The 23,239-nt window shown below is 36.5% G+C and overlaps 1 protein-coding gene across 4 annotated transcripts in view; it reads right to left on the bottom strand.

Moving 5' to 3' along the window:
• Positions 1-23,239, bottom strand: part of PUS10 (pseudouridine synthase 10) — a 70,842-nt gene that overhangs the window by 10,012 nt on the left and 37,591 nt on the right. For all 4 annotated transcript variants that reach the window (XR_012379818.1, XM_025868682.2, XM_025868683.2 and 1 more), the window contains 11 exons: positions 18,798-18,832; positions 15,348-15,459; positions 13,228-13,289; positions 12,871-12,916; positions 10,842-10,906; positions 9,389-9,474; positions 8,208-8,333; positions 2,970-3,026; positions 2,031-2,107; positions 1,882-1,937; positions 720-837 (listed from right to left, as the gene is read on the bottom strand). Coding sequence is in view for 3 of the 4 variants with exons in the window: in XM_025868682.2 (XP_025724467.1) it covers positions 720-837; positions 1,882-1,937; positions 2,031-2,107; positions 2,970-3,026; positions 8,208-8,333; positions 9,389-9,474; positions 10,842-10,906; positions 12,871-12,916; positions 13,228-13,289; positions 15,348-15,459; positions 18,798-18,832 (840 nt within the window). In the remaining variant the exon portion in view is untranslated. The remainder of the gene's footprint in view (positions 1-719; positions 838-1,881; positions 1,938-2,030; positions 2,108-2,969; positions 3,027-8,207; positions 8,334-9,388; positions 9,475-10,841; positions 10,907-12,870; positions 12,917-13,227; positions 13,290-15,347; positions 15,460-18,797; positions 18,833-23,239) is intronic.

The raw sequence follows: 23,239 nt of genomic DNA, 5'->3' as shown, positions 1-23,239 counted from the left end.
TTGCCCATTTAAACAATGTTGTGATAACTGTAAACATCTCTGTGCCCATTTATGCTCATTCCTTACATTTGAGAGTAAATTATCATTACAGGAAGAGTCAAGGACAGGTGGGAAGAAATATGCAAATGAATAGGCAGACCCTCTACAGTGATATGCTCATGCGAAGGAAAATCCAGCATGTGCCCAAATATTTGTGCTGTACATATACTATCCTTCTTAAAAATTTATAATATGTTTTATTTATGTACTTAATCTTAGCATCAGTTCTATTAGGTCAATTCTATTTTGTATTTCCTTTCTACAGATGGCCAAATATAATAATAGCATTGCTGAGGTTTTCTATGTGCCAGATACTGTTCTAAGTGCTTGATATGACTAAACTCATTTCATTCTTCTAATTTTATAGATGAAAAAACTGAAGCATAAAGAGGATAAGCAACTTGTCCAAAGTCACACAACTATGAAAGGCAGATCCAGGATTTGCATCCAAGCAATCTGTGCCCAGAGGCAGTCTCTTAATCACTAGCAATGCTGTCTCTCAAACAGGCTTGATGAATTGCCCAGTCATTCAACCAGCAAATGGCAAAGCCAGGATTTGAAAGCAGGTCTTACATTCCCCAAAGCCCATGCTCTATGACTTGCTAGTAATAAACTAAAAGTGAAAGGACTCTTTTATAGGCAATCAAAAAATAAAATAAAGAGTTAGAGCACTTAGCTACCTTTATGCCATTTAGGAATTCAATGTCTTTCTTCTGTATGACTTTATTTGTCCATATTAAGGCACTATAGGACTTGGTCTTTTCTTCTTCACCTTCTTTCATATGTCCTATTGCCTCTCTACACAAAAACAGTAAAAGGAAGTTTATCTAAATACACAGAATACACACAAGCCTTTCCCCAAACTTCCCTTTCTTTAAAAATAGCTTTATTCAGATAAAATTTACATACAATTCCTATTTTAACTGTACGATTCAGTGATTTCTAGCATGTTTACAGAGTTGTGTGGCTATCACCATAATCTAATTTTAGAATACTTCATCACCCCAAAAAAGAAACTCCATACCTATTTGCAGTCACTTCCCATGCCCTGTTTCCCCCAGCCTTTGGCACCACTAATTGACTTTCTATCTCTACAGATTTCCCTACTCTGAATATTTCATATAAAATAGAATCATACAATATGTGGTGTGTGGTCTCTGGCTTCTTTCACTTCATAAAGTTTTCAAGGTTCATCCATGTTGGAGCATATATCAGTCAGTACTTTTTTCCTTTTTTTTTACTGCATAATATTCCATTGTATGGAGATACCATATATTATCCATGGACATTTGGGTTGTTTCTATTTTTTTGGTATTATGAATAATGCTACTTTGAACATTCATGTAGAAGTCTCTGTGTGGATGTACACTTTCATTTCTCTTGGTATATATCTAGAAGTGGTATTGCTAGGTCATAATGGTAACTCTACATTTAACCTTCTGGGAAACTGCCAAACTGTCTTTCAAAGGGGCCATGCTTACAATCCCACAGCAATATATGAGGGTTCCGATTTCTCCACATCTTTGCCAACATTTGTTTTTCTTCTGTCTTTCTGATTATAGCCATCCTAGTGAGGGTACAGTGAGCTATCCTGAGGTTTTGATTTGCCCTTCCCCAATGGCAAATAATACTGAGCATTTTTTTCATGTATTCATTCATTAATTGTATATCCTCTTTGGAGAAATGTCCACTTAATCATCTCCCTCATTTTTAATTGAGTTGTTTTCTTATTATTGAGTTGTAAGAGTTCTTTATATATTCTAGATACAATTTCCTTAACAGATAAATGACCTACAACCAAAACTTCCCTTTTGAGATCAGCTCCAGTGAGCCTACCCTTACCTTGTGACAAGCTGCAAGTCACGAACTTGGATTTTGTTAGACGAATTATTAATTTTCTGTAGTAGCAGAAAAGGAAAAACAATTAGCAATTCTAGTTCAGTTACAGAGTTGCAGAAACATGACAATTTCCATGTCATGAAGTGGTTTACCTGCTGAAGTTCCTTAATTTCTTGTGAAGTGAAATGTACTCTATGAGGATTCACCAGCTCAATTGCAAAGGGCCTTCCTGGCAGCACACACCCGTCATGAAACAGAAACGTGTTGATGGAGTTAACATTTGGGCTAATGCAAGAGGGTTAGGAGGTGTGAAAAAACGAGTTGAGCTCTAGAGGACTGAAAGTTTAGTGACATGACTACATCTGGGAGAGGGAAGGATGTGTGAAAGAATCAAGGGGCTTTTTGGGGGCTGCTAAACCCCACTACAGGCAATATGTGAAAATGACTGTTTTCCCAAAGGTCCATGAACAAGCCTGTGTTAATTACAAAATAAAATTCAAACAACTGCTAATTGACCTGATTACACTAAAGTAACGTTATCACACACAGCAATGCCCAGGTATACCAGGCTGAAATCCATTCTTCTAAGTCAAATCCACTAGTGAAATGGAAAAGCTATGATTCCATAAGGGGAAGGGACTATTAATCTCAAGCTCAGGATTAACTCTCATCATCTTTTTTGTAATGCAACAATGTAAAATGAGAGAAATGGAGGCTAAGAGAGCAGAATCGCTTTTTAAATGAAGATGTGCATTTTGAAAACTATACTGGTACTGCTGAAATGTTATCAAACGGAACAATTAATAAGCAAACTTTTGGAAAAACTCAGGCACCGCCTTGTTAATGCACATAAAAGTCCCTTAGAACCTATAGGTATGCAATAAGGACGGCCTCTTAAGAAATGAATCCTGTTAAGACACAATCATATAATTTATAAAGGTAGCTCCACAATCCACAAAGCTTCCTCACTGGGAGAAGCTCTGGGCTCTGCCCACTTTGGTTTTAACTAAGTGACTACAGTGAACCTGCTGTCTGAGAAGGGTGATAGTCTGAAAGTTAGCTCTAATCAAGTGACGCTATTGCAATCTTACCATTTCCTAATGTTCTCACATCTACATCTTCTCTTCCAGAGGAGGAAAAATTAAAACCTTTGCAAAGCAGATAAAGAAAAATAATCAGTAACATAATAACCCTAAGATTTTCATTCCCACCCTTTGGTAAAAACTTCATTTGTCTTAAACAATCTACAGGAGAATTCCAAGGGATAGTCATCCCACCTCTAATAAAAATAGCAATGATAGTAAGAAATACCATTTATTGAGCACCTGTTATATGCTGGGCATTGAGCTAAAATTCTGCATACATTATTTCCTTTAATCTTTATTATAACCTTATGATGTAGGTATTAAATAAAGGAACACCAAGCTTCTAAAAGGATAACTATTTTTCCCAAGACCACATGATTAAATGGCAGAGCTGTTCCTGATGTCAAAGCTAGACCTTAAGGGGAAAGCCAAAGGGAGAGAGCACTGTTTGGAGGAAGGTTCCACTACAAGCCTGGCCACAAGCTTATGGTGAAAAATCTATCATCTTCCCTTTTTTCCTTAAAACAAAACAAAGCAAAAACATTTATTTGAAAATTAAACTCTATGAAAAGAAGAAGAGGGGGAGAAAAGGGTTTTAAAGCAAATTATTTATGTTAAACAAACCTAAGCTGGGATCACAAAACTGGTGTTCATTCTAAGATAGATGGATCATCCTAGACTAAAAAGCTGCAAATATTAGAATGGAAAATGGTATAAAAAAGGGGGGGGCAGGGGTTATATGACAACTTCCTTAGATACGAAACTGATGACTTCACCACCATCACCATAGGAAACATTACCACAGGCAGGCATTATTATAAATGTTTCATATATGTTAACACTATGAGGTAGGTACTATCATTATCCTCATTTTACTTACAAGGAAAATGAAACAGACAGGATAGGTAACTTGCCTAAGATCACATCACTGGTAGGTGATAAGGTCAGGATTTGAACCAGACAATCTGACTCCAGAGTCTCTTAACCACCACAAAACAGGCTGAAGAGTCCATACTCATGCGCACAGGGAAAGCAAGACCAATCATCTCAGAGCAGGGATTAGAAAAGGCTGCTATGTTTGGAGAACTCTGGTCAGTCATTAGAATTTGGCAAAGTGTAAGATCTCTGAACACATATATTGGAGGCTAGAACTCAGACTCACACCCTGACTTATTCATTCAGGAACAAGTATCTACAGTGGGCATGTGCAAGTCACTGTGCTAGATCCTGGGGAGACAAACAAGATGGACCCAGGGCTTACTGTTTGTGGAGGGGTAAGGACTGTAATATAGTGGGTAGGGCTAGGACAGGAAGCATACAGGAACATTCCTGTACAAAGAACACAGTTACAAGCATGAGCTATGAGGTTTGTATTTATTCCTCAATGGCCCAGCCACTTTGGAGAGCACAAGATGAGGAAGAATGGGATAGCTGGGAAGGACAAATGGGAAAGGTGGAAGGAGGGTGAACACCATTCTGACAGCCACTTTTTTCCAAGAAAAGAGTCTGTATGTAAAGGTCTCATGTAGATTTTAGAAAAAGGAAGGCTAACAGCCTTGAAAAGTCCTATGAAAATGACACTGAAGATTAGCCCTCTTCCCTAGGATGTTTAGCTGTGAAGAAAGTAGGATTTCATTCTTCTTTCACCTCTAAGAAATCCCTTTTGCAAGCCAAGGTCAACACTTTGGGGAAATAGGCTCTGAGCTGTTGTCTGTCATGTACCGCCAGGGTCAAGTAGGCTCCTCTCTGCCCCCAGGGCTCAAAGCTATGGATCTCACCAAAAGTGGCAACGCAGGGCTGGCTAGGTAAGGGCTAGATATCCAATGTAGGCCTAGAATTTAAGCTGTTGCGTTAACACCTGAGACCCGGTCAGGTAAGCAGCTGCGAAAGCTACAGGGTCAGGCTCTTCTTGAGGCAGAGAATCTAAGCCAGGCAAGGAGTAGGATTCTGTGAACCATTAAGTCCCAAAGAACCCTCCCTTCCATGTTTATAGTCCATTTTTAAGCTATTAATAAAAACCAGAGTAACATCAGTAGCTTCTAGGCAGTCAACAGACTCAAGAGTAGCACTAAGTAGGGGTGGATAGCTAAATGGAGAGTCCAGGTGGTATTTGGGAAGCTGAAAGATACTGACTCCCTGGGGCTGTGATCTGTCTTACACCTGCCCACTTCCATCTCCAAACCAGGGCACCAGGGGATCCACAGTGACTGAGCCATAACCTGTCCCTGGTAGGGGTGAAGGGAATGAACAGGACACAAAGAGATAAGTCTACCAGTGACAGCTAAATCAGACCAGAAATCTCCAGTTCATAAACTAGCCCATAAAACTTCCACAAATTCTAGCCCATTAATAAGAAAGAGTTGCAGAAAGCAAGGCTCTTGAGAAGTCCAGAGAAACATTAAATCTAGACAAAGGAAGAAGGGGCATTTATTATATCTTTTAGAAAAGTATTTCAAATTTGGACACTTCATAAAGAATATTTTTGGGGGTAACCTTTAACCCTTTATTCCTGTGCAATTATGGATATTAGCTGACAAAAAAAGGAAAAGGAGTTACCATCTTAAGTATTAGGAAATACATGTTTAAAATTTGGTTGAGTTTTCTTTTTTTTTTTTTAATGATTTTATTTTTAAGTAATCTCTATACCCAACTTGGGGCTCGAACTCACAACCCTGAGACTAAGAGTCACATACTCCACCAACCGAGCCAGCCAGGTGAGTTTTCTAAATTCACATTATGCCTTGTCTTATCCCCCTAATTCTGCAAGTTCTTTGAGCCTTTTGCTCAAAGGAACAGATATTTCAAAACCAAAACCAACCAAGGGTAAGAATGATCAGCAGTTCAGCAGTTTAGCTAGTCTGCAGTGGTCCATATACCCAGGGCAGACAGATGATGCAACTGACAAATGGGCAGAGGCCAGATAATAAAGGCCTCAGAAGATCAAGTTCAGTAGTTTGGACTTTCATCCTGTATGTAGTCATTGACAAGTTTTCAGCAGGGAAATAACATGACAGATATTTATTCAATAAGTGAAATAATAAATGGGTTAGGGGAAAATTTCTTAGACACATTGACTTTGAGAGTATGTCAAAGTTTACTACTCATTAACTAGGGGACTAGTGAGGGGATAATATGATGTGCCTGTTTAAAGTAACTGAGCAACAAGTTTGTATCTCCCATTTAGGGAAAGGAATCTTTATTTTTTATTTTTATATATTCATTTATTTAATTTTTTAAAGATTTTATTTATTTATCTGAGAGAGAGAGTGTAGATAACAGGGAGAGGGAGAGAGAATCTGAAGTAGACTCGGGCACTGAGCACAGAGCACAATGAAACTAAGAGTCAGATGCTCAATCTACTGAGTCACCCAGGTGCCCCATGGGGAAGGAATCTTTATATAAGTAGCTAGATTACTTCATATAATACTGCTTATTTTCAGAGAGTTGTAAACCATAGAAGTACAACAGTCAGAACCATCTTCCCAGAGCTGTCAGACATGAACCACAGAAAGAACAATATATCTGAGATGCACAGGTTTAGCAAATTGATGCTACCAGTCAGGCATTTCAAACAACAGGTTTTATCCCCAAGAAGCAGCCATTTAGCACAGAAGCCCAGAGGTCTGCTTTTTCTCAAGCAGCTCTCAATAAATTTCCTCAGGATACAATTACAGACACTAAACACACAGTTTACTTCATTTTCAGTTTGGGTATAATTTCTCCCCCCTCAAATGGAAAATGAAACCAAGCTAACTTCATGAAAGATTGCAAGGGGGAAACATACAGCTGTTTCAGAGCCTCCCAACAGCCCTATTGGTAATGGGAGCTTCCTTAGGACCCAAATAATCAAAACTGAAAGTTTCTTGAATCATCTTATAGAAAGAAAGTAAGGTGGCCCCAAAAAGAGTTTGGAAGAGACTTTTTGCGCTAAAGCTTGATTTTCACTTCTTCATAACTTGGATAATTCTTATGAGGTAACCAGTATGTAAATATTAAGTAGGTAAAAACTCATGCCAATATCCCAGAGTCTTGACTGCTAAGATTTTGGAAAATGTTAGGTTGCTAGATTAATTTCTTCTTTATTCAGTTAACATTTTTTTTTTTAAAGGATTTTATTTATTTATTTGACAGAGAGAAAGGAAAAGCACAAGCAGGGGGAGCTACAGGCAGAGGCAGAGGGAGAAGCAGGCTCCCCGCCGAGCAAGGAGCCCGATGAGGGGCTCGATCCCAGGACCCTGGGATCATGACCTGAGCTGAAGGCAGACAGTTAACCGACTGAGCCACCCAGGGGCCCCTCAGTAAAGAATTCTTAAAGACCCTTAAAAAGAGGGTTCACCAACCCAATAGGCAACAAATTATAAGAAGGATATAGTTTAAAGTGCTCTTTCCTCTTGACAAGCCAGAGAACTGGAAGGGACAGCCATATCTCTTCTCATCATCTGCCTGCCTCCCATTCCTAAAGCAGGTCTGTCTTAAGGTTTTTCAGAGAGAAGGTGGATATCTAGTTGGTTCCTCAAAAAAAGTGGTCTAATTATGCTAGGAGACCCACTTCAAAGTAAATCATTATTTACTGCCTACAGTTTTTCCTGATGTACAACATTATTTTCTGCAATTGAAATCTTAGCCCCTTTCCTCTAGTCTAATCCTAGGTGAAATCACAAGGCTCTATGCTGCCCGTGACCTGACAAACCTACTGAGACAAAGAAAACATAAACCTGACAGGATCTGACTCATCCCACAAACCTGGGCTCATTAATACCTGGAAAATGAAAACACAACATACTATCATTAGGTCGTTGTAAAATGGTAGCTGTTGATCTATTTTCTCTAGTCTTGAACTTCATCCCAGGATATTTTAGCAGTTAAGATGGGAGCTAGGCATTTGCCAGTGATTATTCTTGAACAAGCACTGGATGTGGAAGTTGTGTTTTAATTTCCTCATATTCCCCCAAAAGAGGCCAAGTCTGAGGTGTCCCAAGGTCAGAGCTTAAGGACATTCACTTAAAATAGTTTCAGTGGTTTTGCATTTGCCCAGTCATCTTGAGAAAGGAAAGAAATACTTTAAAGAAATCCAGCCCAAGTCAGAGGTGCTCAGGACATGGTGACTCCTGTTCATGGGAAGCTGCCAGGCAAGGAGCCCAGATTTAGCGGTGATTTACAAAATTTAGAAATCCTTCTTGCCACCTCCAAGAAACCTATTCATGAATGACAATGTATTTAAAATATAAATATTATAACACTTACTCTCTGCTTTGAATACTGCCAAAAGATGATCTGAAATTAATTCTTCCACTGAAGATTCCAGCTTCCTTTCTCCATCAATTATCCAAGGAGTCTGTGGTAAATTCCTGGAATATTTATTATATCTCCCTGCCAAAGAAACATAAGGTAGCCTGGATGGAATGGTATCATTAACACATTAGGATAAAACAACTATTTATTGAGTGCCAATATCCTAGGTACCATGACATAAAACAATGTTTAGCCTTCAACTAACAATCTAATTTGGGAAGCCAGCACAGATATATAAATAATTAAAAGATTTAAGGTAACAGTAGAAGAGATGGATAAAGACATCATATGAATCATCAAATGAGCTCTAAAGGAATGCTCAGTATATTTATTAATCTGATTGACTGACTGAAGAAGTAATATTAAGGAACACACCAAGGGTCATTAGAAAAAAAAACAAAACAGCAACTACTGCTTTTACTGCGATTACTACAACTACTGTGATTAATAATACTTTTAATGAAATACTCATTGGTGATAATATATTCCAAAGAGTTCAAATACAGGAAATTTTGAAGTTTTTGTAATTTAAAAAAACCCCACAACCCTAACAGAACATGATTCACTGCTTTAAGAATAAAGTTGCACTAATGGCAGGTAGCTTTCATTACCAGGGGGAAGGGTATTATAGTTGAGACTAGAGAGCAATTTCATTTCAGGTATTACTGTGAAATAGATGTAGCTTTCAAAACAAAAACTATCTGCTAGATTACCTCTTAGGAAGGTCAATGCAACAATTTTTTTTCAGAAGCTCAGTCTTCAGTCATTTTGCAGATGATAAAATTATTTTTTCAAGTTCACTTTCATGCTCTCTGTGGCTAAGTTTCTCCTGATCGGTTTCAGGTCTCTGCATCTCCCCATATTTCTATGGGTACTGGCCATCTCTGATGGAAACTATTAAAACCTGAGAAGTATCATTCCCTTTGGCATGGCATTTTAAATAACAGAACTAAGTGGACCTTAAAAATGCCTATAGAACCTAAAATAAGCTTGGCTATCAGTCCTAATTCTCAAAAGAGGTAACTAATCAGAACCTAATAATAAAAATAAGAAGGAAACAGAGGAGTCATTTGAGTTTTTCAGAAAGGAGAGTAAGTTGACAGTGTAAGTATATTCTAGACTAAATATTTTACCAGCCACAAAAACAGCACCATGAGCACACTCAATTTCAAGAACAGTGCATACAGCCTTTGGTGAGTTTGGAGGACAAGGAAACTGCCTGCAAAACAAAATAAATTTTACAGCTACTATTTTCCAGACATGATATCGAACCACATAACTAGGATGAATCAGCATTGTCTGAGACACACAGAGCCCGAGTCTCATGGACTAAGCCACTCCCTAACTTTAAGTTTCGGAATCATAAGGGTCTTTTAGGCCTCAAGTACATTTTAATACACAAGAGTGGCACTAAGTAAATCAGGGCTCTGCTACTACCTTTCACTTAGGAGGCCTCAGGTTCACAGATGATAATTTCTAACAGCCTTGAGATTTGAGAGAAAAACCGTATTTATGAAGTGGAAGCCTCTCCAGGTTCTTTAGCCATTTTGCTATCCATAAACACTTGGTGCCAGCTTACAAAACCCTTAATCATTTGGGTAAAGTTCGTGTGCAGTGACAGACTAGTCACAGGAATAAGTCCCACCTGTGGGGAGAGTCTCTGCCATTTTTCTCCCTTTCTCATTCCAACTATGACCTCAGGGCCAGAAAAAGTGGAATGTGGCAGACTCTGCCCTTTTAGCTAAGAAACTTCAATCTAACTGAAGACAGACAGGAAAGAGCAATATATGGCTCTATTTTCTGTCTACCATCTGGGAACTTCCAAAGCCATGGACTGGAGTCTACCTGTAAATGACTAGATATGGACTTACTCCAAATGCTTGGCTTGAAAATGCCACAGTTTCCCAAGATGTCTTAACAAAAAAATTACTTAGAAACTCAAGAACTATTGCTTGTAGAGAGTAGCTAATTTTACTTTCTAAAATTCAATAGAAATATTTCCATTTTCTGAGGCTTGCTTTTAGTCAGTAAAATAAATAAAACCTTCTTCACAGCTTCATTGTTTGAAATTTATTCAAGGATATTCTGGAAGGATAACTATGATAATATTTTATTAAATAAAATGAACACAATGAGAATTAAAAGCTTTATTGTATTGCAGCATATTTTAACAAGTAAAGAACTCATGAGCCTTTTTCTCCCTCTTCTGGAGATGGATAATACTCGAAATGCAGAATGAGGGATGTAATGGGACCAGCTTTGGGCTGGAGAGTCAGGAACCCTGGCTCTAAGTCCACTCTATTACCCAGTTGAAATCTTAGGCAAGTCAACTCCCTCAATATGCTCTTCTAAAGATAAAGAAGTTGGATTTGATTCATAAATTCAAATATCAGTTTGACAAACATTTATTGAACGCTACTACACGCCAGGTACTATGCCGGGGAGTGGGGATATAACAATGACTAAGACACAATCGTCATCCCTGAAATACATCCAGTTTTGTTTTAGAGATAATCCAGATTATCTCTAACATTCCTTTTATTTGAAAATTCCATGATGCTTCCATGTTTCTATACTTCTACTTACTTGCGGAAATCCTCTTCTTTTATCTTATTCAACGCTTTCATAACTGCCATTCTAGTGAACACTGACTATATAAGGTAAAAATGAAAAGAAAAGACGTTTTATCACCCAGGCAAGAAAACGAGAAAACATCGGAGGTGAAACACAGAACATGGTTGGAGAAATGACATCATTTTAAACCATACTTACAGGACAGAAATACTTAAAAGCTTAAGAAAATAAAACATAAGCATTCATACTGTCAGTTCTCCCTGCAACCCTCCTTTTCAATTCAGTCTATGTCCACAATAACAGGTAGATCTAGCAGAACAATTTAGCAGCAAGTTGCCAGGCTAAGAGGTAAATAGAGCCAACCAGCCTGACCTGGCATCTAGCAACTCAACATCACTAATCAGCCACAGATAAATTAAACAAATTCACCATGCTGAAGAGAAGGGCATCTACAACAAATGTCCCACACTGGGTTTTTTTTAAGACAAGAAAAGCCAAACCACATTGTAGATATACTAGAACAAATGAGTGCATATAAAATGGCTTATTATGATAAATCATAATTGTGTCTTCTGTTTGGAGAAATTACGCTTGACTCTAAAGAGGCACAATGTAGGCATCTCAACGGTTTATCATCAAATCAATAGTTTTCTAAACCATATTTTGGAGAACCCCTAGGTATAGGGTTAAAACTGAAAAATAAGTGCCTAATTGATAAGATCTGAAATCTTAAGCCTGAAAGAACCTCAAAAAGTCATGTAATTTGCTCCCAGCAAAAAGGCAGGAAAGTTACATACACCTATACTACTGGCCAAATGATGTGGTATCAATGATGCTTTGACAAAAATGTCCTTGTTCCATTATTTGGTGCTGGTACTTGTATATTTCCTCAAAGATAACAAAAACTGAAACAAGATCTTCAATATAAATACGGCTACAGGTTATTTGGACAGAGCTTTCCAACTGGTATGGCAAAGCAATAAGCTATAATTGTACCTAAGATGTTGAGCCCTCTAAGTCACAAGGGCAGAGGGGCAGGACCTGGACAGAGAGAACTCCCCAGCCCATTGCCTCCAACTTAGAGCAAATTCATTTGTTAACCTCAGGGTGTTGAACACATAGGTAATGTTCTAGGTGTACCATGATGTGAGAAAGGTGGGAAGCAGTGCTTTAGGCTTTGCCGGCATTTGTAAATTATTTCTGTACAGGGCATTCGACAAATGTTACAAACTCTCCCTGCACACCCACCCTGCACCCAGTTCCAAAAGGCTCGGCAATTAATCAAAGACAAGAATAAAGACCAATAGATGTATCTTTGGTAATATGCTTATATTCTTCTTAACAACCATAACAGCAAAATAGATGTAGTAAAACTAAGAATGCCTGAGTCTCTGCATAAAACCAGCTAGGTATCTGTGGCATGAAATCTTGCCAATATCATTACCTTGCCATTCCCTTCTGGCATAGTAGAAACTAAAAATATATGCTAACTAATTTGCTCATTAATATGAAGACCAGCTCACATCAAATAAAGGGAAGTTTGAATAAAATGTCCTTTTGCAAATGTAGCCTGAAACAGGCCATATTAATTCAGATTGTCCTAAGTAAAATAATTTATTTTGGATTATATTTCTTAAATACTAATTCCTAGAAAATGGGTATTAGACAAAAGTTTGGAATGCTAATAATTAACATGGATTTTCCTCAATGAGGTAATTTGGGGATTAAAACCTAAAAGCTGAATTTCCCCCAAATGGGTAACAGTAACATCACTGAAACACTGGTTCTAAATTTAACAACACCAGGGAAACAACCCAGACAGTGACACAAATATGAGAATGTTTGTGTTATGACTTCCTAGCTAGAGGCAAAGGCATTCAGAGTAGAAAAAAATAAAAATAAATGTAGCAAATGGAAATATTGAAAGAATGATTCTTAGTATAATACACTGCCAGTATTTCTAACGCATATCATTTTGCTGTTAATCAGAATATTCAGCTCAGACAAAACTCAATAAAGAATAAAAAGGAGGAATCCTTACCTGTTTGTTTTTGGCTGGCTTGAAGCAATCTGGGCAAATTGTACGTCTAAGTAAAATTTAAGTTAATAAAAAAAGTTAATGAGTTTATTTTGGGGTGAATATAATTCAAATATATTTTATATATTTTAATATATATGGCTGCTAAACTCAAGATATCAAGAGCAGACAAAATGAATCCCTATACCAGCTGTACTGGTATGCCTACACCCTTATATTAGATAGCACATTTTAAACCTACTAACAGACATGACAAGTTCTGATATGCTCATTACAAAGAGGGGGAACACTGTTTCATGAAAACCAAAAAAGCATTAACAATGTTACACAACTGACATTGTTGTTTGTGTAGCAACTTACAGGAAGTGGCAATCCTCAACTGTTTCTGGGTGAGCAAACACCACACTCACTTCAAACAAGCTCTAAAAATTATAAAGACAGTTTAAAAATGAGCAAAAGGAAACCAACATCTAACCACTTATGAATGGAAATAGAAATTAATTCTCAAAGATTGGCTCACAAACAGTGACAAGGAAAACTGGAAATACTACTGTTCTCAAATCAGCTTGTGCACGGGGCAGCTGGAAAGGAAATAGTTTTGTTTTTTGTTTTATTTCTAAAGCTCATTCACTAGTTATTCTACCAAAAAAATTTTTTAAACAAATTTTAAAATAAATTTGTATGATTTTTGTTCATGTATATAAATTCGATGTGAAGATGAAAGAGAATTCAGGGAATTGGAAAGAGAGAACTGTTCCTATGATTACAATTATTAGCAAGGCAAAAGCATTTTATTCACATGCTTAAAATCTCTGTGGGAGCCTTTATTTTTTATTATTTATTTTGTGGCACTTTAAGTACTCAAACTTCTTAGCGGATTTGAGTTTTAAAAGAGAAATCTTAATTTTTATTATAAAAATGATACATATAAATTATAAAATAATCAAACACAGAATGGATTTTTAATCCCACACCACGGAGGTAGAACATAGTAATAGGTGTGTTTCCTTCTAGCCATTTTTATGAATATAAACATAAATGTATATACTTCTTAGGATATTAAACATACTTTTGGAAAATTGCTTTATTTAATTAATATTATGTTGTGGACAACTTTTCATCTCTTCAACTCCAGGGACTGTTGGATGTTTAAGTTGTAAACTTTTCCATTATTAAAAAATGCTACAATGAACATCCTTGTATACAAAAAAAGCACAATTTCATACTCTATGTACATTAATCTTCACAGAGAACAAAATTCCACATTGAGAAAAATGATAAATGCCATACCATATAACAATTTTATCTTTTTTATTGAGTATTTCTGTATTTACTGATTGCATTGGATTGTCAACAAGCATATTAGCTTCTCTAGAATCACAACTCTGAATAGCTAAATTTTTTTTGCTCTCTAATTTACACAGTAAAATTAAAATTACAAGACATTGCTTTTACTCAAGAAAACTTCACTCATTCTGAATCTATTAGAACATTGTTGCATCTTTTGTTTTCTATTTTCTGTTCTCACTAATTCAACATGTAAAATTACTTATGCTTCAAAACTGAAGTTTGAGGTAAAAATATTTTGCATCAATGACTTCTCTAATTTCCAAAGTACTTTCATTACCTCATTTCCCCTCCGTATATGTGTGAAGTGGTTTTATTCTCTATTCTGTCAGTATTCAGTTTAAAGGAGAGAGTTTATTCTTACTAACAGAAGGAAACAGAGCTATATAATTCTAAATGGTAAAAAATTTTCTTAACTAATTAGCTTTGAAAGATGGTTTTGTGATTTTACTTGAATAGGGGTGTGTCTGATATTCAGGGAATTTCCTTCAAGCAAAATCATGAAGCAATGAAGTCATACTATAAAAATCTAATTTAAGATGAGCTGGGAATATATCTTGTTGAGCTCTTTCCTAAAATTCAGTCCATTCTGGAGACTGAGGCAAGGTCCATTATGGAACAGGGGAGATGGCTTAAGTGTCCTGGTTTCAAAGGCAGTCTTCACCTAAAATTAGAGGGACTTGAGATACAACAAGGTAGGATAGGCTGAACCCATGCTCACTATAGTTGATTGATTGTATTTGAAAACAAGATTAACCACAGATAACTGAATTTAAATAGTCTGGAGTTGGCTCTACACTTATTCACAGTTACTTCTGTATTGCTTTATCAGTACATGTGTCTCTCCAATTAAACTATAGACATATTAAAGGCTTAGATTCATTTCTAATCTTTTAAAGTCAATTAGGGTATACTACATTTGTTACATTCATAAATGTCTTAGATCACAAAGAAGTCTTAAAAAATAAAATCTTTCTCAATTTAAGAGTTAGAAATTAATATTTTAAAAGCTTAAAAATTCTCCATTGGGTTAAAGAGAAGATTATTTTGGCTAATCAAAACTCTGCCACATAATGAAGTAAAACTGGTAAAACCAGAGAATGAAATTAACAATGCTGATGATGACCCAATACCTTTCCATCAATGGGAACACCCAGTTCCTCTGAAAACAGGGGGTGAGTTATCCATTTGTAGGCTTCTTTTAGTTGAACTATATCATTTCTTCCCAGCGACAGACTCTGTTTTCTGAATAACATAAAAATTAATTCACTGAAATGGAAAACTTTACTTTTTCTGCTAAAGGAAATAATTTATGCAATTATTTAAAAATATTTATTGAGTGCCTACTATGTCCCAGGCACTTTTTACACATTGGATAGTAAGCAGACAAAAATTCCTCAGCTCATGGACCTTGTAGTCTAGTAGAATCGAAAAACAGGTTTTTAAAATGGTATATAAGACAGTTTTTAAGCTTCAAAGACAAAGGTATACTAATAAGTTTTTCTGAATTACCATTGCCAGATTCTAGGATTATATGTCAGAAGACAGAAAGATGGAATAGAAGGGATTGTTTATTGCTCAGGAACAATAAAACTGTGTATTACAATAATCTCATCCAGACTAAAAATTTTTACATCTACTCTCTTCCTGATAACGGGGCTTACTTTTAGGAAATCAACGTAAAAGCTATACTTCAGTGCTAAAGAAGAAACATTAAGTCCTAAAGTATCAATGTGCTGAAATGCTTGTCACTTTAATATCAAAAAAATGTCTGAATAAAAATCTGACATTCCCCCCAAATCTACTCATGAGCCAATAAATAGGTTTCGGGAAGTCCCAGTTATGATCTCTAGCTTTTAGTTTGTAACCTAAAATTGTCATAGAAAGGAACTGAAGGGGGTGCCTAGTTGGCTCAGTTGGTAGAACATGCAACTCTTGATCTCAGGGTCATAGTTCAAGCCCCACGATGGGCATGGAGCCTATTAAGAAATTTTTAAAAAAGAAAGGAACAAGTAAAAAGAAAGAAAAACACATATGGTATGATATTATTAAAACTGCTTTGCTATGCTAAGAATACTATGATATCACTAAAGAATTAACAAGTCCACACTATTCAAATCAGTCTTATAAACTACAAATCAGTCTTATGGCTATATACAAGGCTGCTTTTAACAAGAGATGTTAGGACAAACTTGTGAATCATTTCTTCTATGTCCAATTTTCACTGATAGAAATTACTACTTATATCAAAAATTCATTGTAATTTAATTCTTAAAGACAAAAAGACACTACTAACTGCAGCTAGAAAATAAAAAATAATTTAGCTAATGGTGAAATTTAATTGATCTAAAAAACATATAGGGACGACTTTCCTCTAAGAATACAAATTAAGGAATGGTTGATGTACACATTCTATATCCAGCTGAGGTATAACTGGTTACACAGAATGCTTTCATATGCTTTGGGATTGTGGTTTAACAATGAAAAACTCAAATAAACCCTACATCTGACAAAGAATCAAATTACTCTCTACATTCAAGAACTTATTGAAACACTGTTTGAACTTCTTAAACTGTTCCTAATTCTCTGAATATCAGAAACATTTTAAGTATTTTAAAAGACTATCTTGATATTGTACCAACAGTTTAATGATATTTGCATAAAATAACATCACAGTTGAAAAGTAATTAATGTTTGAGAACTCAAAGGACAAAAAGTTGAAATGGAAAACACAAGAATAGAAAACTATTTAAACATTGTTTAGATTCTAGAGAGTACCAAGAGTTGCAGCAAAAAGCAATCCAAAATATGGGTTAAGACATTACTGGTATTTTAAAACCTTCATAGTCTTTGAAATAGATTTAGACATCTTAGTCCAATTAAAAAAAAAAACCTATAGGAATTTTTTCTTTCCAGATTAAAGAACAGTAGAAAGGGGTTAATAGACATCTTGGAAATCTTAACCTTCTATACAAGGCAAAAATTTATCACTTAAAATGCCAGATTTTTAATCCTGCAAATTCAATGTGCCTTAATAACTTTTCTAATATAATTTAGGGTAAATGTTTTCACAGAGGTTCTTAGCATATGCCTGATGGTCCTTTGGAGGCATTAGTTGTCATTGAGGTAAATTCAGTCCTAACTGAGTACTTAGTAACTGCATTTCCCTTTCTCCTGTGTCAGATAACTACTGATGAGGATGTCAACTGCAATCACTTTTGCTATAGATACAATATGACAACCATTCCAGAGGAAAGATGAGCCAAAATTAATTTTTGGCTCGATTAATTTTTCTAAATTCCTTGAATCAATTCTTTAATGATTCCTCCACAATATTTTGAATTTAGAATGAACTACGGACACTGACAGAAAAGATTAGTATTCTGTATTTCTTCTGTGCCAATATCTCTATATTGAACAGGATCTTTTGGAAGAGCTAAGCTTAGTTTAAAATTCTTCGATAGAGAATAACAACAGCAACTCACAACCAATGTGGATGGAAACTGGAAACATTTAGAAAATAGCATGCCTTGACTATGCTAAAAAATTTATCAAACATAGGATCAAATTTTATTATGTCAGAGTCACAAGCATTTGAGACTAATTTAACATAACCTAACTAAACCCTAAAACCTTTGCTAGATATACGGCTATTACCCTTTCAGAAAAGCAGATGTGAAAAAAAAAAGGCCAAATCAATTACTTTTTTTAATAAATCACTTAACCAAGTATAAGATTCTAATACAGAAATCTATACTTCTCTTTGTGCTTTTCTATCCAGAGTGCACAGGAAACTTAAGTAGTCATGTGGCCCTTTTTATATTGGTATAGAATTTTTAGTTTCAAAATCCAAAAAGGTCTGGAAAATTAAAGACTTTTTTTTTTCTTAAACCAGTTGGCAAACAAACACTGACTTGAATATGTGAGGCTGTTTAGAGACTTTGTGTATCAAACTTAATGTGAATATTTATGTTTCACTGCAGAAACATTAATGTGTTTGATTATAGAGTACCACCTCAGACCATGGAGGGGAGGGGTATGTTATATATGGTATTTATCACCATATTACATTTCTAAAATCTAAAAAAATTCTAAATTCCAAAACACCATTTGGTCCCCAAGGGTTTCAGATAAAGGACCGTGGACCTATGTTTTACATGTTTTACCTATGTATAAACTCACTGTTGTTCTGCTTTTAATAGGATTTTACTTTGTATCTTTTATAGTATAGTTTATAATTTAGTTTCTAAGACTAGTATAAAATTTATTCTTTTATAATAGCTTGCCAAGCTACATTATATGAGTGCCTAATGTAAAAATATAAAATACATATTTACATTCAGTGTTAAATTTACAAAAAAATGAATCCACTTTAATAGACTACTAATAATGTGCCATGCAAATAAACTAATTTAACAAGGTTGACACCTAAATTCATATAATAAAATTTTTTTCTTTCTTTCAATTTCTCTAGGAGCTAGTGAACTCACTCTAAAAAAAGAGAGAGTAGTAGTAAAAGTACTTTAAGAATCAGGTAGCTTATATTTAAATGGTAGAAAAAATTCCCTACCTAAATTACTTACCCCATTTCCTGTTTTACCAGCAACCATGCAGCATGCTGTAGGCAATTTAGTCACACCCAGAAGAAGAGAAAAGGGGAAAAATGTTCATTGAAATGAAGTTACAATATCATTACTAAAGTGCTTAACTAATTTGCTAATCAAACTCTCCTTTTTAGGGGAGGAGTTAGTGTTCAGAAATGTGGCAATGACTTCATTCTCATTTAAAATCAGAAATGAGGAAAGATGCCACTTTGCAGTGCTGGGTTGCTTGTGGCCTAGGAACAGGTTTCTATCTCATTAATGAGGTATAAGTGTTTAACATGAGTAGCTCACTTTTTTTCTTAAAGTATCTTAGTATTTCACAGAGGAAGGCCAAAAGTGAACGAGGACCTACTATGTCCCCCAAACAGAACTGAAGGCCTCAGTTTTTTTGTTTTCATTTTTTTAATAGGGCTACCACATTTTTAACTCTATCTAATTAATGATGTCCACATGTAAGTGTTTAGAAGTAAAAGGTACCAACATCCGTAACTCACTTTGGAATACAACAAAAACTAAGATGAGTGGATGGATAAACTGATGACAAAATATATAACAAAGGAAATACAGAAAAATAGTAACAATTATAGAATCTAGGTGGGTATATGGGTGTTCATTGTACAATTCTCATAATAAAATGTTAGAGAAAATGTTCTGGGAAGAATTAATAAAAAACTTTAAAAAGTTGCTAAAATGGAGATAACATTCACAATTATGGTTGTTATAAGGATTAAATTAAATTCATATAAAATGCTTTACATAGTAAGTGTGATACTAAGATTTCTCAGTTTGCCAGTAGGCTCCCAAAGCTGTCACTTTACAGAAAGCTAATGACATGACCTATCTCATTATATAGCATTTTGTGAACATGACAGAAGCATACATGTGTAAGTCGATAAAATAACATATGTAGTCTCTGCATCCACCTGCCACAAAAGTAGCCATTCATTATCGCTCACTTCTACCTCAAGACCTGCCCCCCCACACACACACACACGTTACGGTTCATATGTAGAGTCCTGTCCTTTTAAACTTCCAATGACCAGTAAGGCACTAAATACCTTTAAAGACTTATTTGGAAATCTTAGGTGTATTACATTGTTCAGACATGAGTCAAGCAGAATAAATTAATTACTGGCCAAGTAAGAACTAGAATTGTTCCCAATGCCTAAACATCTCATCAGTACCTTCTGATTCAGTAGTTTGTCTACTTTGCTAGTTCAACCTAATGCCATTGATAGTATGACAAGACCCCATCCTTCTTTCCTCCCATTTACTCAAGCCCTCTTTGAAAAGTACAGGGGCATGGTAAAATACACAAATTACTAGGAGTCAGGAGACCCAGTAAATTTCTAAATTTCTGGCACTCAGTTTCCTAATGGGTAAAATGAAAGCGTTAGACTAAGATGAATGTAACTTAAACTATTCTGGGTGGCTGAAGGTTATCATTAATGGGCATTAGTATACTATTTTGGAATAGAGGCTATTAAGACTTGTAGGACTGGGCGCCTGGGTGGCTCAGTCGGTTAAGTGACTGCCTTCGGCTCAGGTCATGATGCTGGAGTCCCGGGATCGAGTCCTGCATCGGGGTCCCTGCTCCGCGGGGCGTCTGCCCCTCCCTCTGCCCCTCCCCCTTCTCATGTGCTCTCTCTCTCTCTCTCATTCTCTCCCAAATAAATAAAATCTTTAAAAAAATAAATAAATAAAAAGATTTGTAGGACTTTAAGATCATAGAAAAAAGTGAAAAATGTTCTCCCAAAGCTGAAACCTTATAGTCCATATTGCCCTACCTTCCTCCAGCCTCCATACTTTAAGAGATCAATAAATACTTGTTTTCTCATCCAAAAAGGGATATTAATACTCCCCTTGAAGGGAGACTGTGAGGATTCAATGAAGTTGTATATGTAAAGAACCAAGTAAGATTCCTGGCATGTACTTAACAAATATTAACTACTATTGTCATTTTTTAATTAAAACCTTAACTGCAATTCACAAATGATAAAATTATTATCCCTTTTTTTTCCTTAAAGATTATTTATTTCTTTGAGAGAGAGCAAAGCGAGCAAGAGAGAACATGAGTTGAGGGGGCAGGGGCAGAGGGAGAGAGAGAAGCCTCCTTGCTGAGCAGGGAGCCCAATGTGGGGCTCAATCCCAGGACCCTGGGATCATGACCTGAGCTGAATGCAGACGCTTAACTGACTGAGCCACCCAAGCGCCCCAAATTATTATCCCTTAAAAGATTTACAGGACTTGATTCCCTTCCCTCACTTCCCAAACTGCTCTCCTATAGATAGTCCTGAACTTTTCTCATCAGTGAAATCCTCATGGGTATCTAAGCTATAGAGAATTATCTGTCCTTTCTTTAAGGGGACTCAGGTTCTTCTGTTCTTTTTTAGTGACCTTTTTCTCTCCTCTTTTGAAGCAGATTCTGTTTTCTATAGTCACTTTCAGGTGATGCCATCAAATCTGCAATGTCCTGCCATCCTCTGATTATAAAGTAGGGCAGAACTGGAGGTTGCCAAGGGAGATCAGATTACCATGTGTAACATATAAAATTAAATCAAATGTCTTCAGTACCTGAGATTAGCTAAAGGGTTTTTCCTTCCTAATCCTCTGCAGGCTTCCTGCTCAAGCATGCCAGCAGGTTGGACAGAACTAATCACACAGCAGGGGCTGGAAGGCTGAATCCCAAAGAAGTCAGTGTTGCTCAATTATTCAATTTTTACTACGTGCTAATAATGTCCTGGACCTGCTTCTGCTGAGGAAGAAAAGTACATTTCTCTCTTTCAGGTCACCAAGATAATTTTAATAAATGTTCTACTCCTCAGTGGGAAAAAAAATCATTCTCTAGAGTAAGCAATTTAATTCTTCCTCCCCAACAGAACCAAGTGGCATTAAAGTTATCAAGTTTAATCAAATTTGGCACCAAAGGCAATATGTCATCTCCTGAAAATTCAGGAATCACACAACTTAATCCTGGACTCTGCTTTAACTTTACTGGAGAATTCTAGGCAAGTGCTAAATAGAGCAGTTGAATAACCTGCTTGCTAAAGTGCTTGTGTACTCTGCTAACACACACACAGACACACACCATGGAAAATCTATGCCTGGGAATGGCTTTAGAGTTTAGAGTTCTGAGATGGGGGTTCATCTAGCACCAAACAATGAGTGTGTGTAACAGTAGGGCCAGAAAATGAGGCTGACTTAAGCAGAGGTGGCAGGAAGGAAGGATGAGAACAAGAGCCATTAAAAATGGCATGATGGGGGGGGGGGGCGCCTGGGTGGCTCAGTCGTTAAGCGTCTGCCTTCCGCTCAGGTCATGATCCCAGGGTCCTGGGATCGAGTCCCACATCAGGATCCCTGCTCGGCAGGAAGCCTGCTTCTCCCTCTCCCCCTGCTGTGTTCCCTCTCTCGCTGTGTCTCTCTCTGTCAAATAAATAAATAAAATCTTTTTTAAAAAATGGCATGTTGGGGAGCTACAATTTAGTAAAGCTGGTGCTTAGGGTATATATAATGTGTGCATAAATGTGAGTAGGGGTTCAACAACTAGAGATGAAACTGGAAAGGTCAGCAGGTTTTAAGTGCCAAGCTATGGCATGACTCCAAAGAATGAAACTATAACAGAACAAGTGCCACATTTATGTACATGCAAAGTCCCATGGCAGCACAAAGAATGGACACCATTTGATTTTTTGACATTTGATTTTCTATAATTCATCAAGTCACAATATAACCATCATCTGCACACTATTTTTCTTACATGGTAGCTTAAGAAGAAAATAAAATAGTTCTTATACCAAGTTACTTCATTATCATACATGGGAAAATAGTGTGGGGATGGAGAGGAGTACAGAGCTTTAAGAGATAACAGAGACAGACCACCAGGACTTGGTAACCAGCAGTGATACTATGGTTTCTAAATTACCACTAATGCCCCTTTTTTTTTTTAAGTTTTTATTTATTTATTTGACAGAGAGAGCACAAGCAGAGGGAGCGGCAGGCAGGGGGAGAAGCAGGCCCCCTGCTGAGCAAGGACCCAGGACTCTGGGATCATGACTTGAGCTGAAGGCAGATGCCTAACCAACTGAGCCACCCAGGCATCCCACCACTAATGCCCTTTTTAAAACTCTAAAATCTTTTTAATCCTACACATCTCCTGTACTCATTTATAATAACAAAGATAATACAAATACAGACTTGTACCAACAGGAAAATGACAACATTTGTGTGGGCAGCTAGAGGTACTACCCCTCGCTCTCTCTTCTCCTAACACACACACACACACACACACAAACACACACACACACACACACACATTTATGTCTTCTACTTGCACACAAATAGGCAGCTGAGAAGTAGGCTCAACAATGAGGTAACAACAGTCACTCTTCTTTCCTCTTCCCACCCAGCATGCCAGCCCAACC

Source organism: Callorhinus ursinus, unplaced genomic scaffold (assembly GCF_003265705.2).
Source record: "Callorhinus ursinus isolate GAN/ISIS: 27379988/994484 unplaced genomic scaffold, GSC_fseal_2.0 scaffold10, whole genome shotgun sequence".
Lineage (NCBI taxonomy): Eukaryota > Metazoa > Chordata > Mammalia > Carnivora > Otariidae > Callorhinus > Callorhinus ursinus.
Note: the sequence above shows the minus strand (reverse complement) of the source record. Positions and strands in the feature narration are given on the sequence as shown.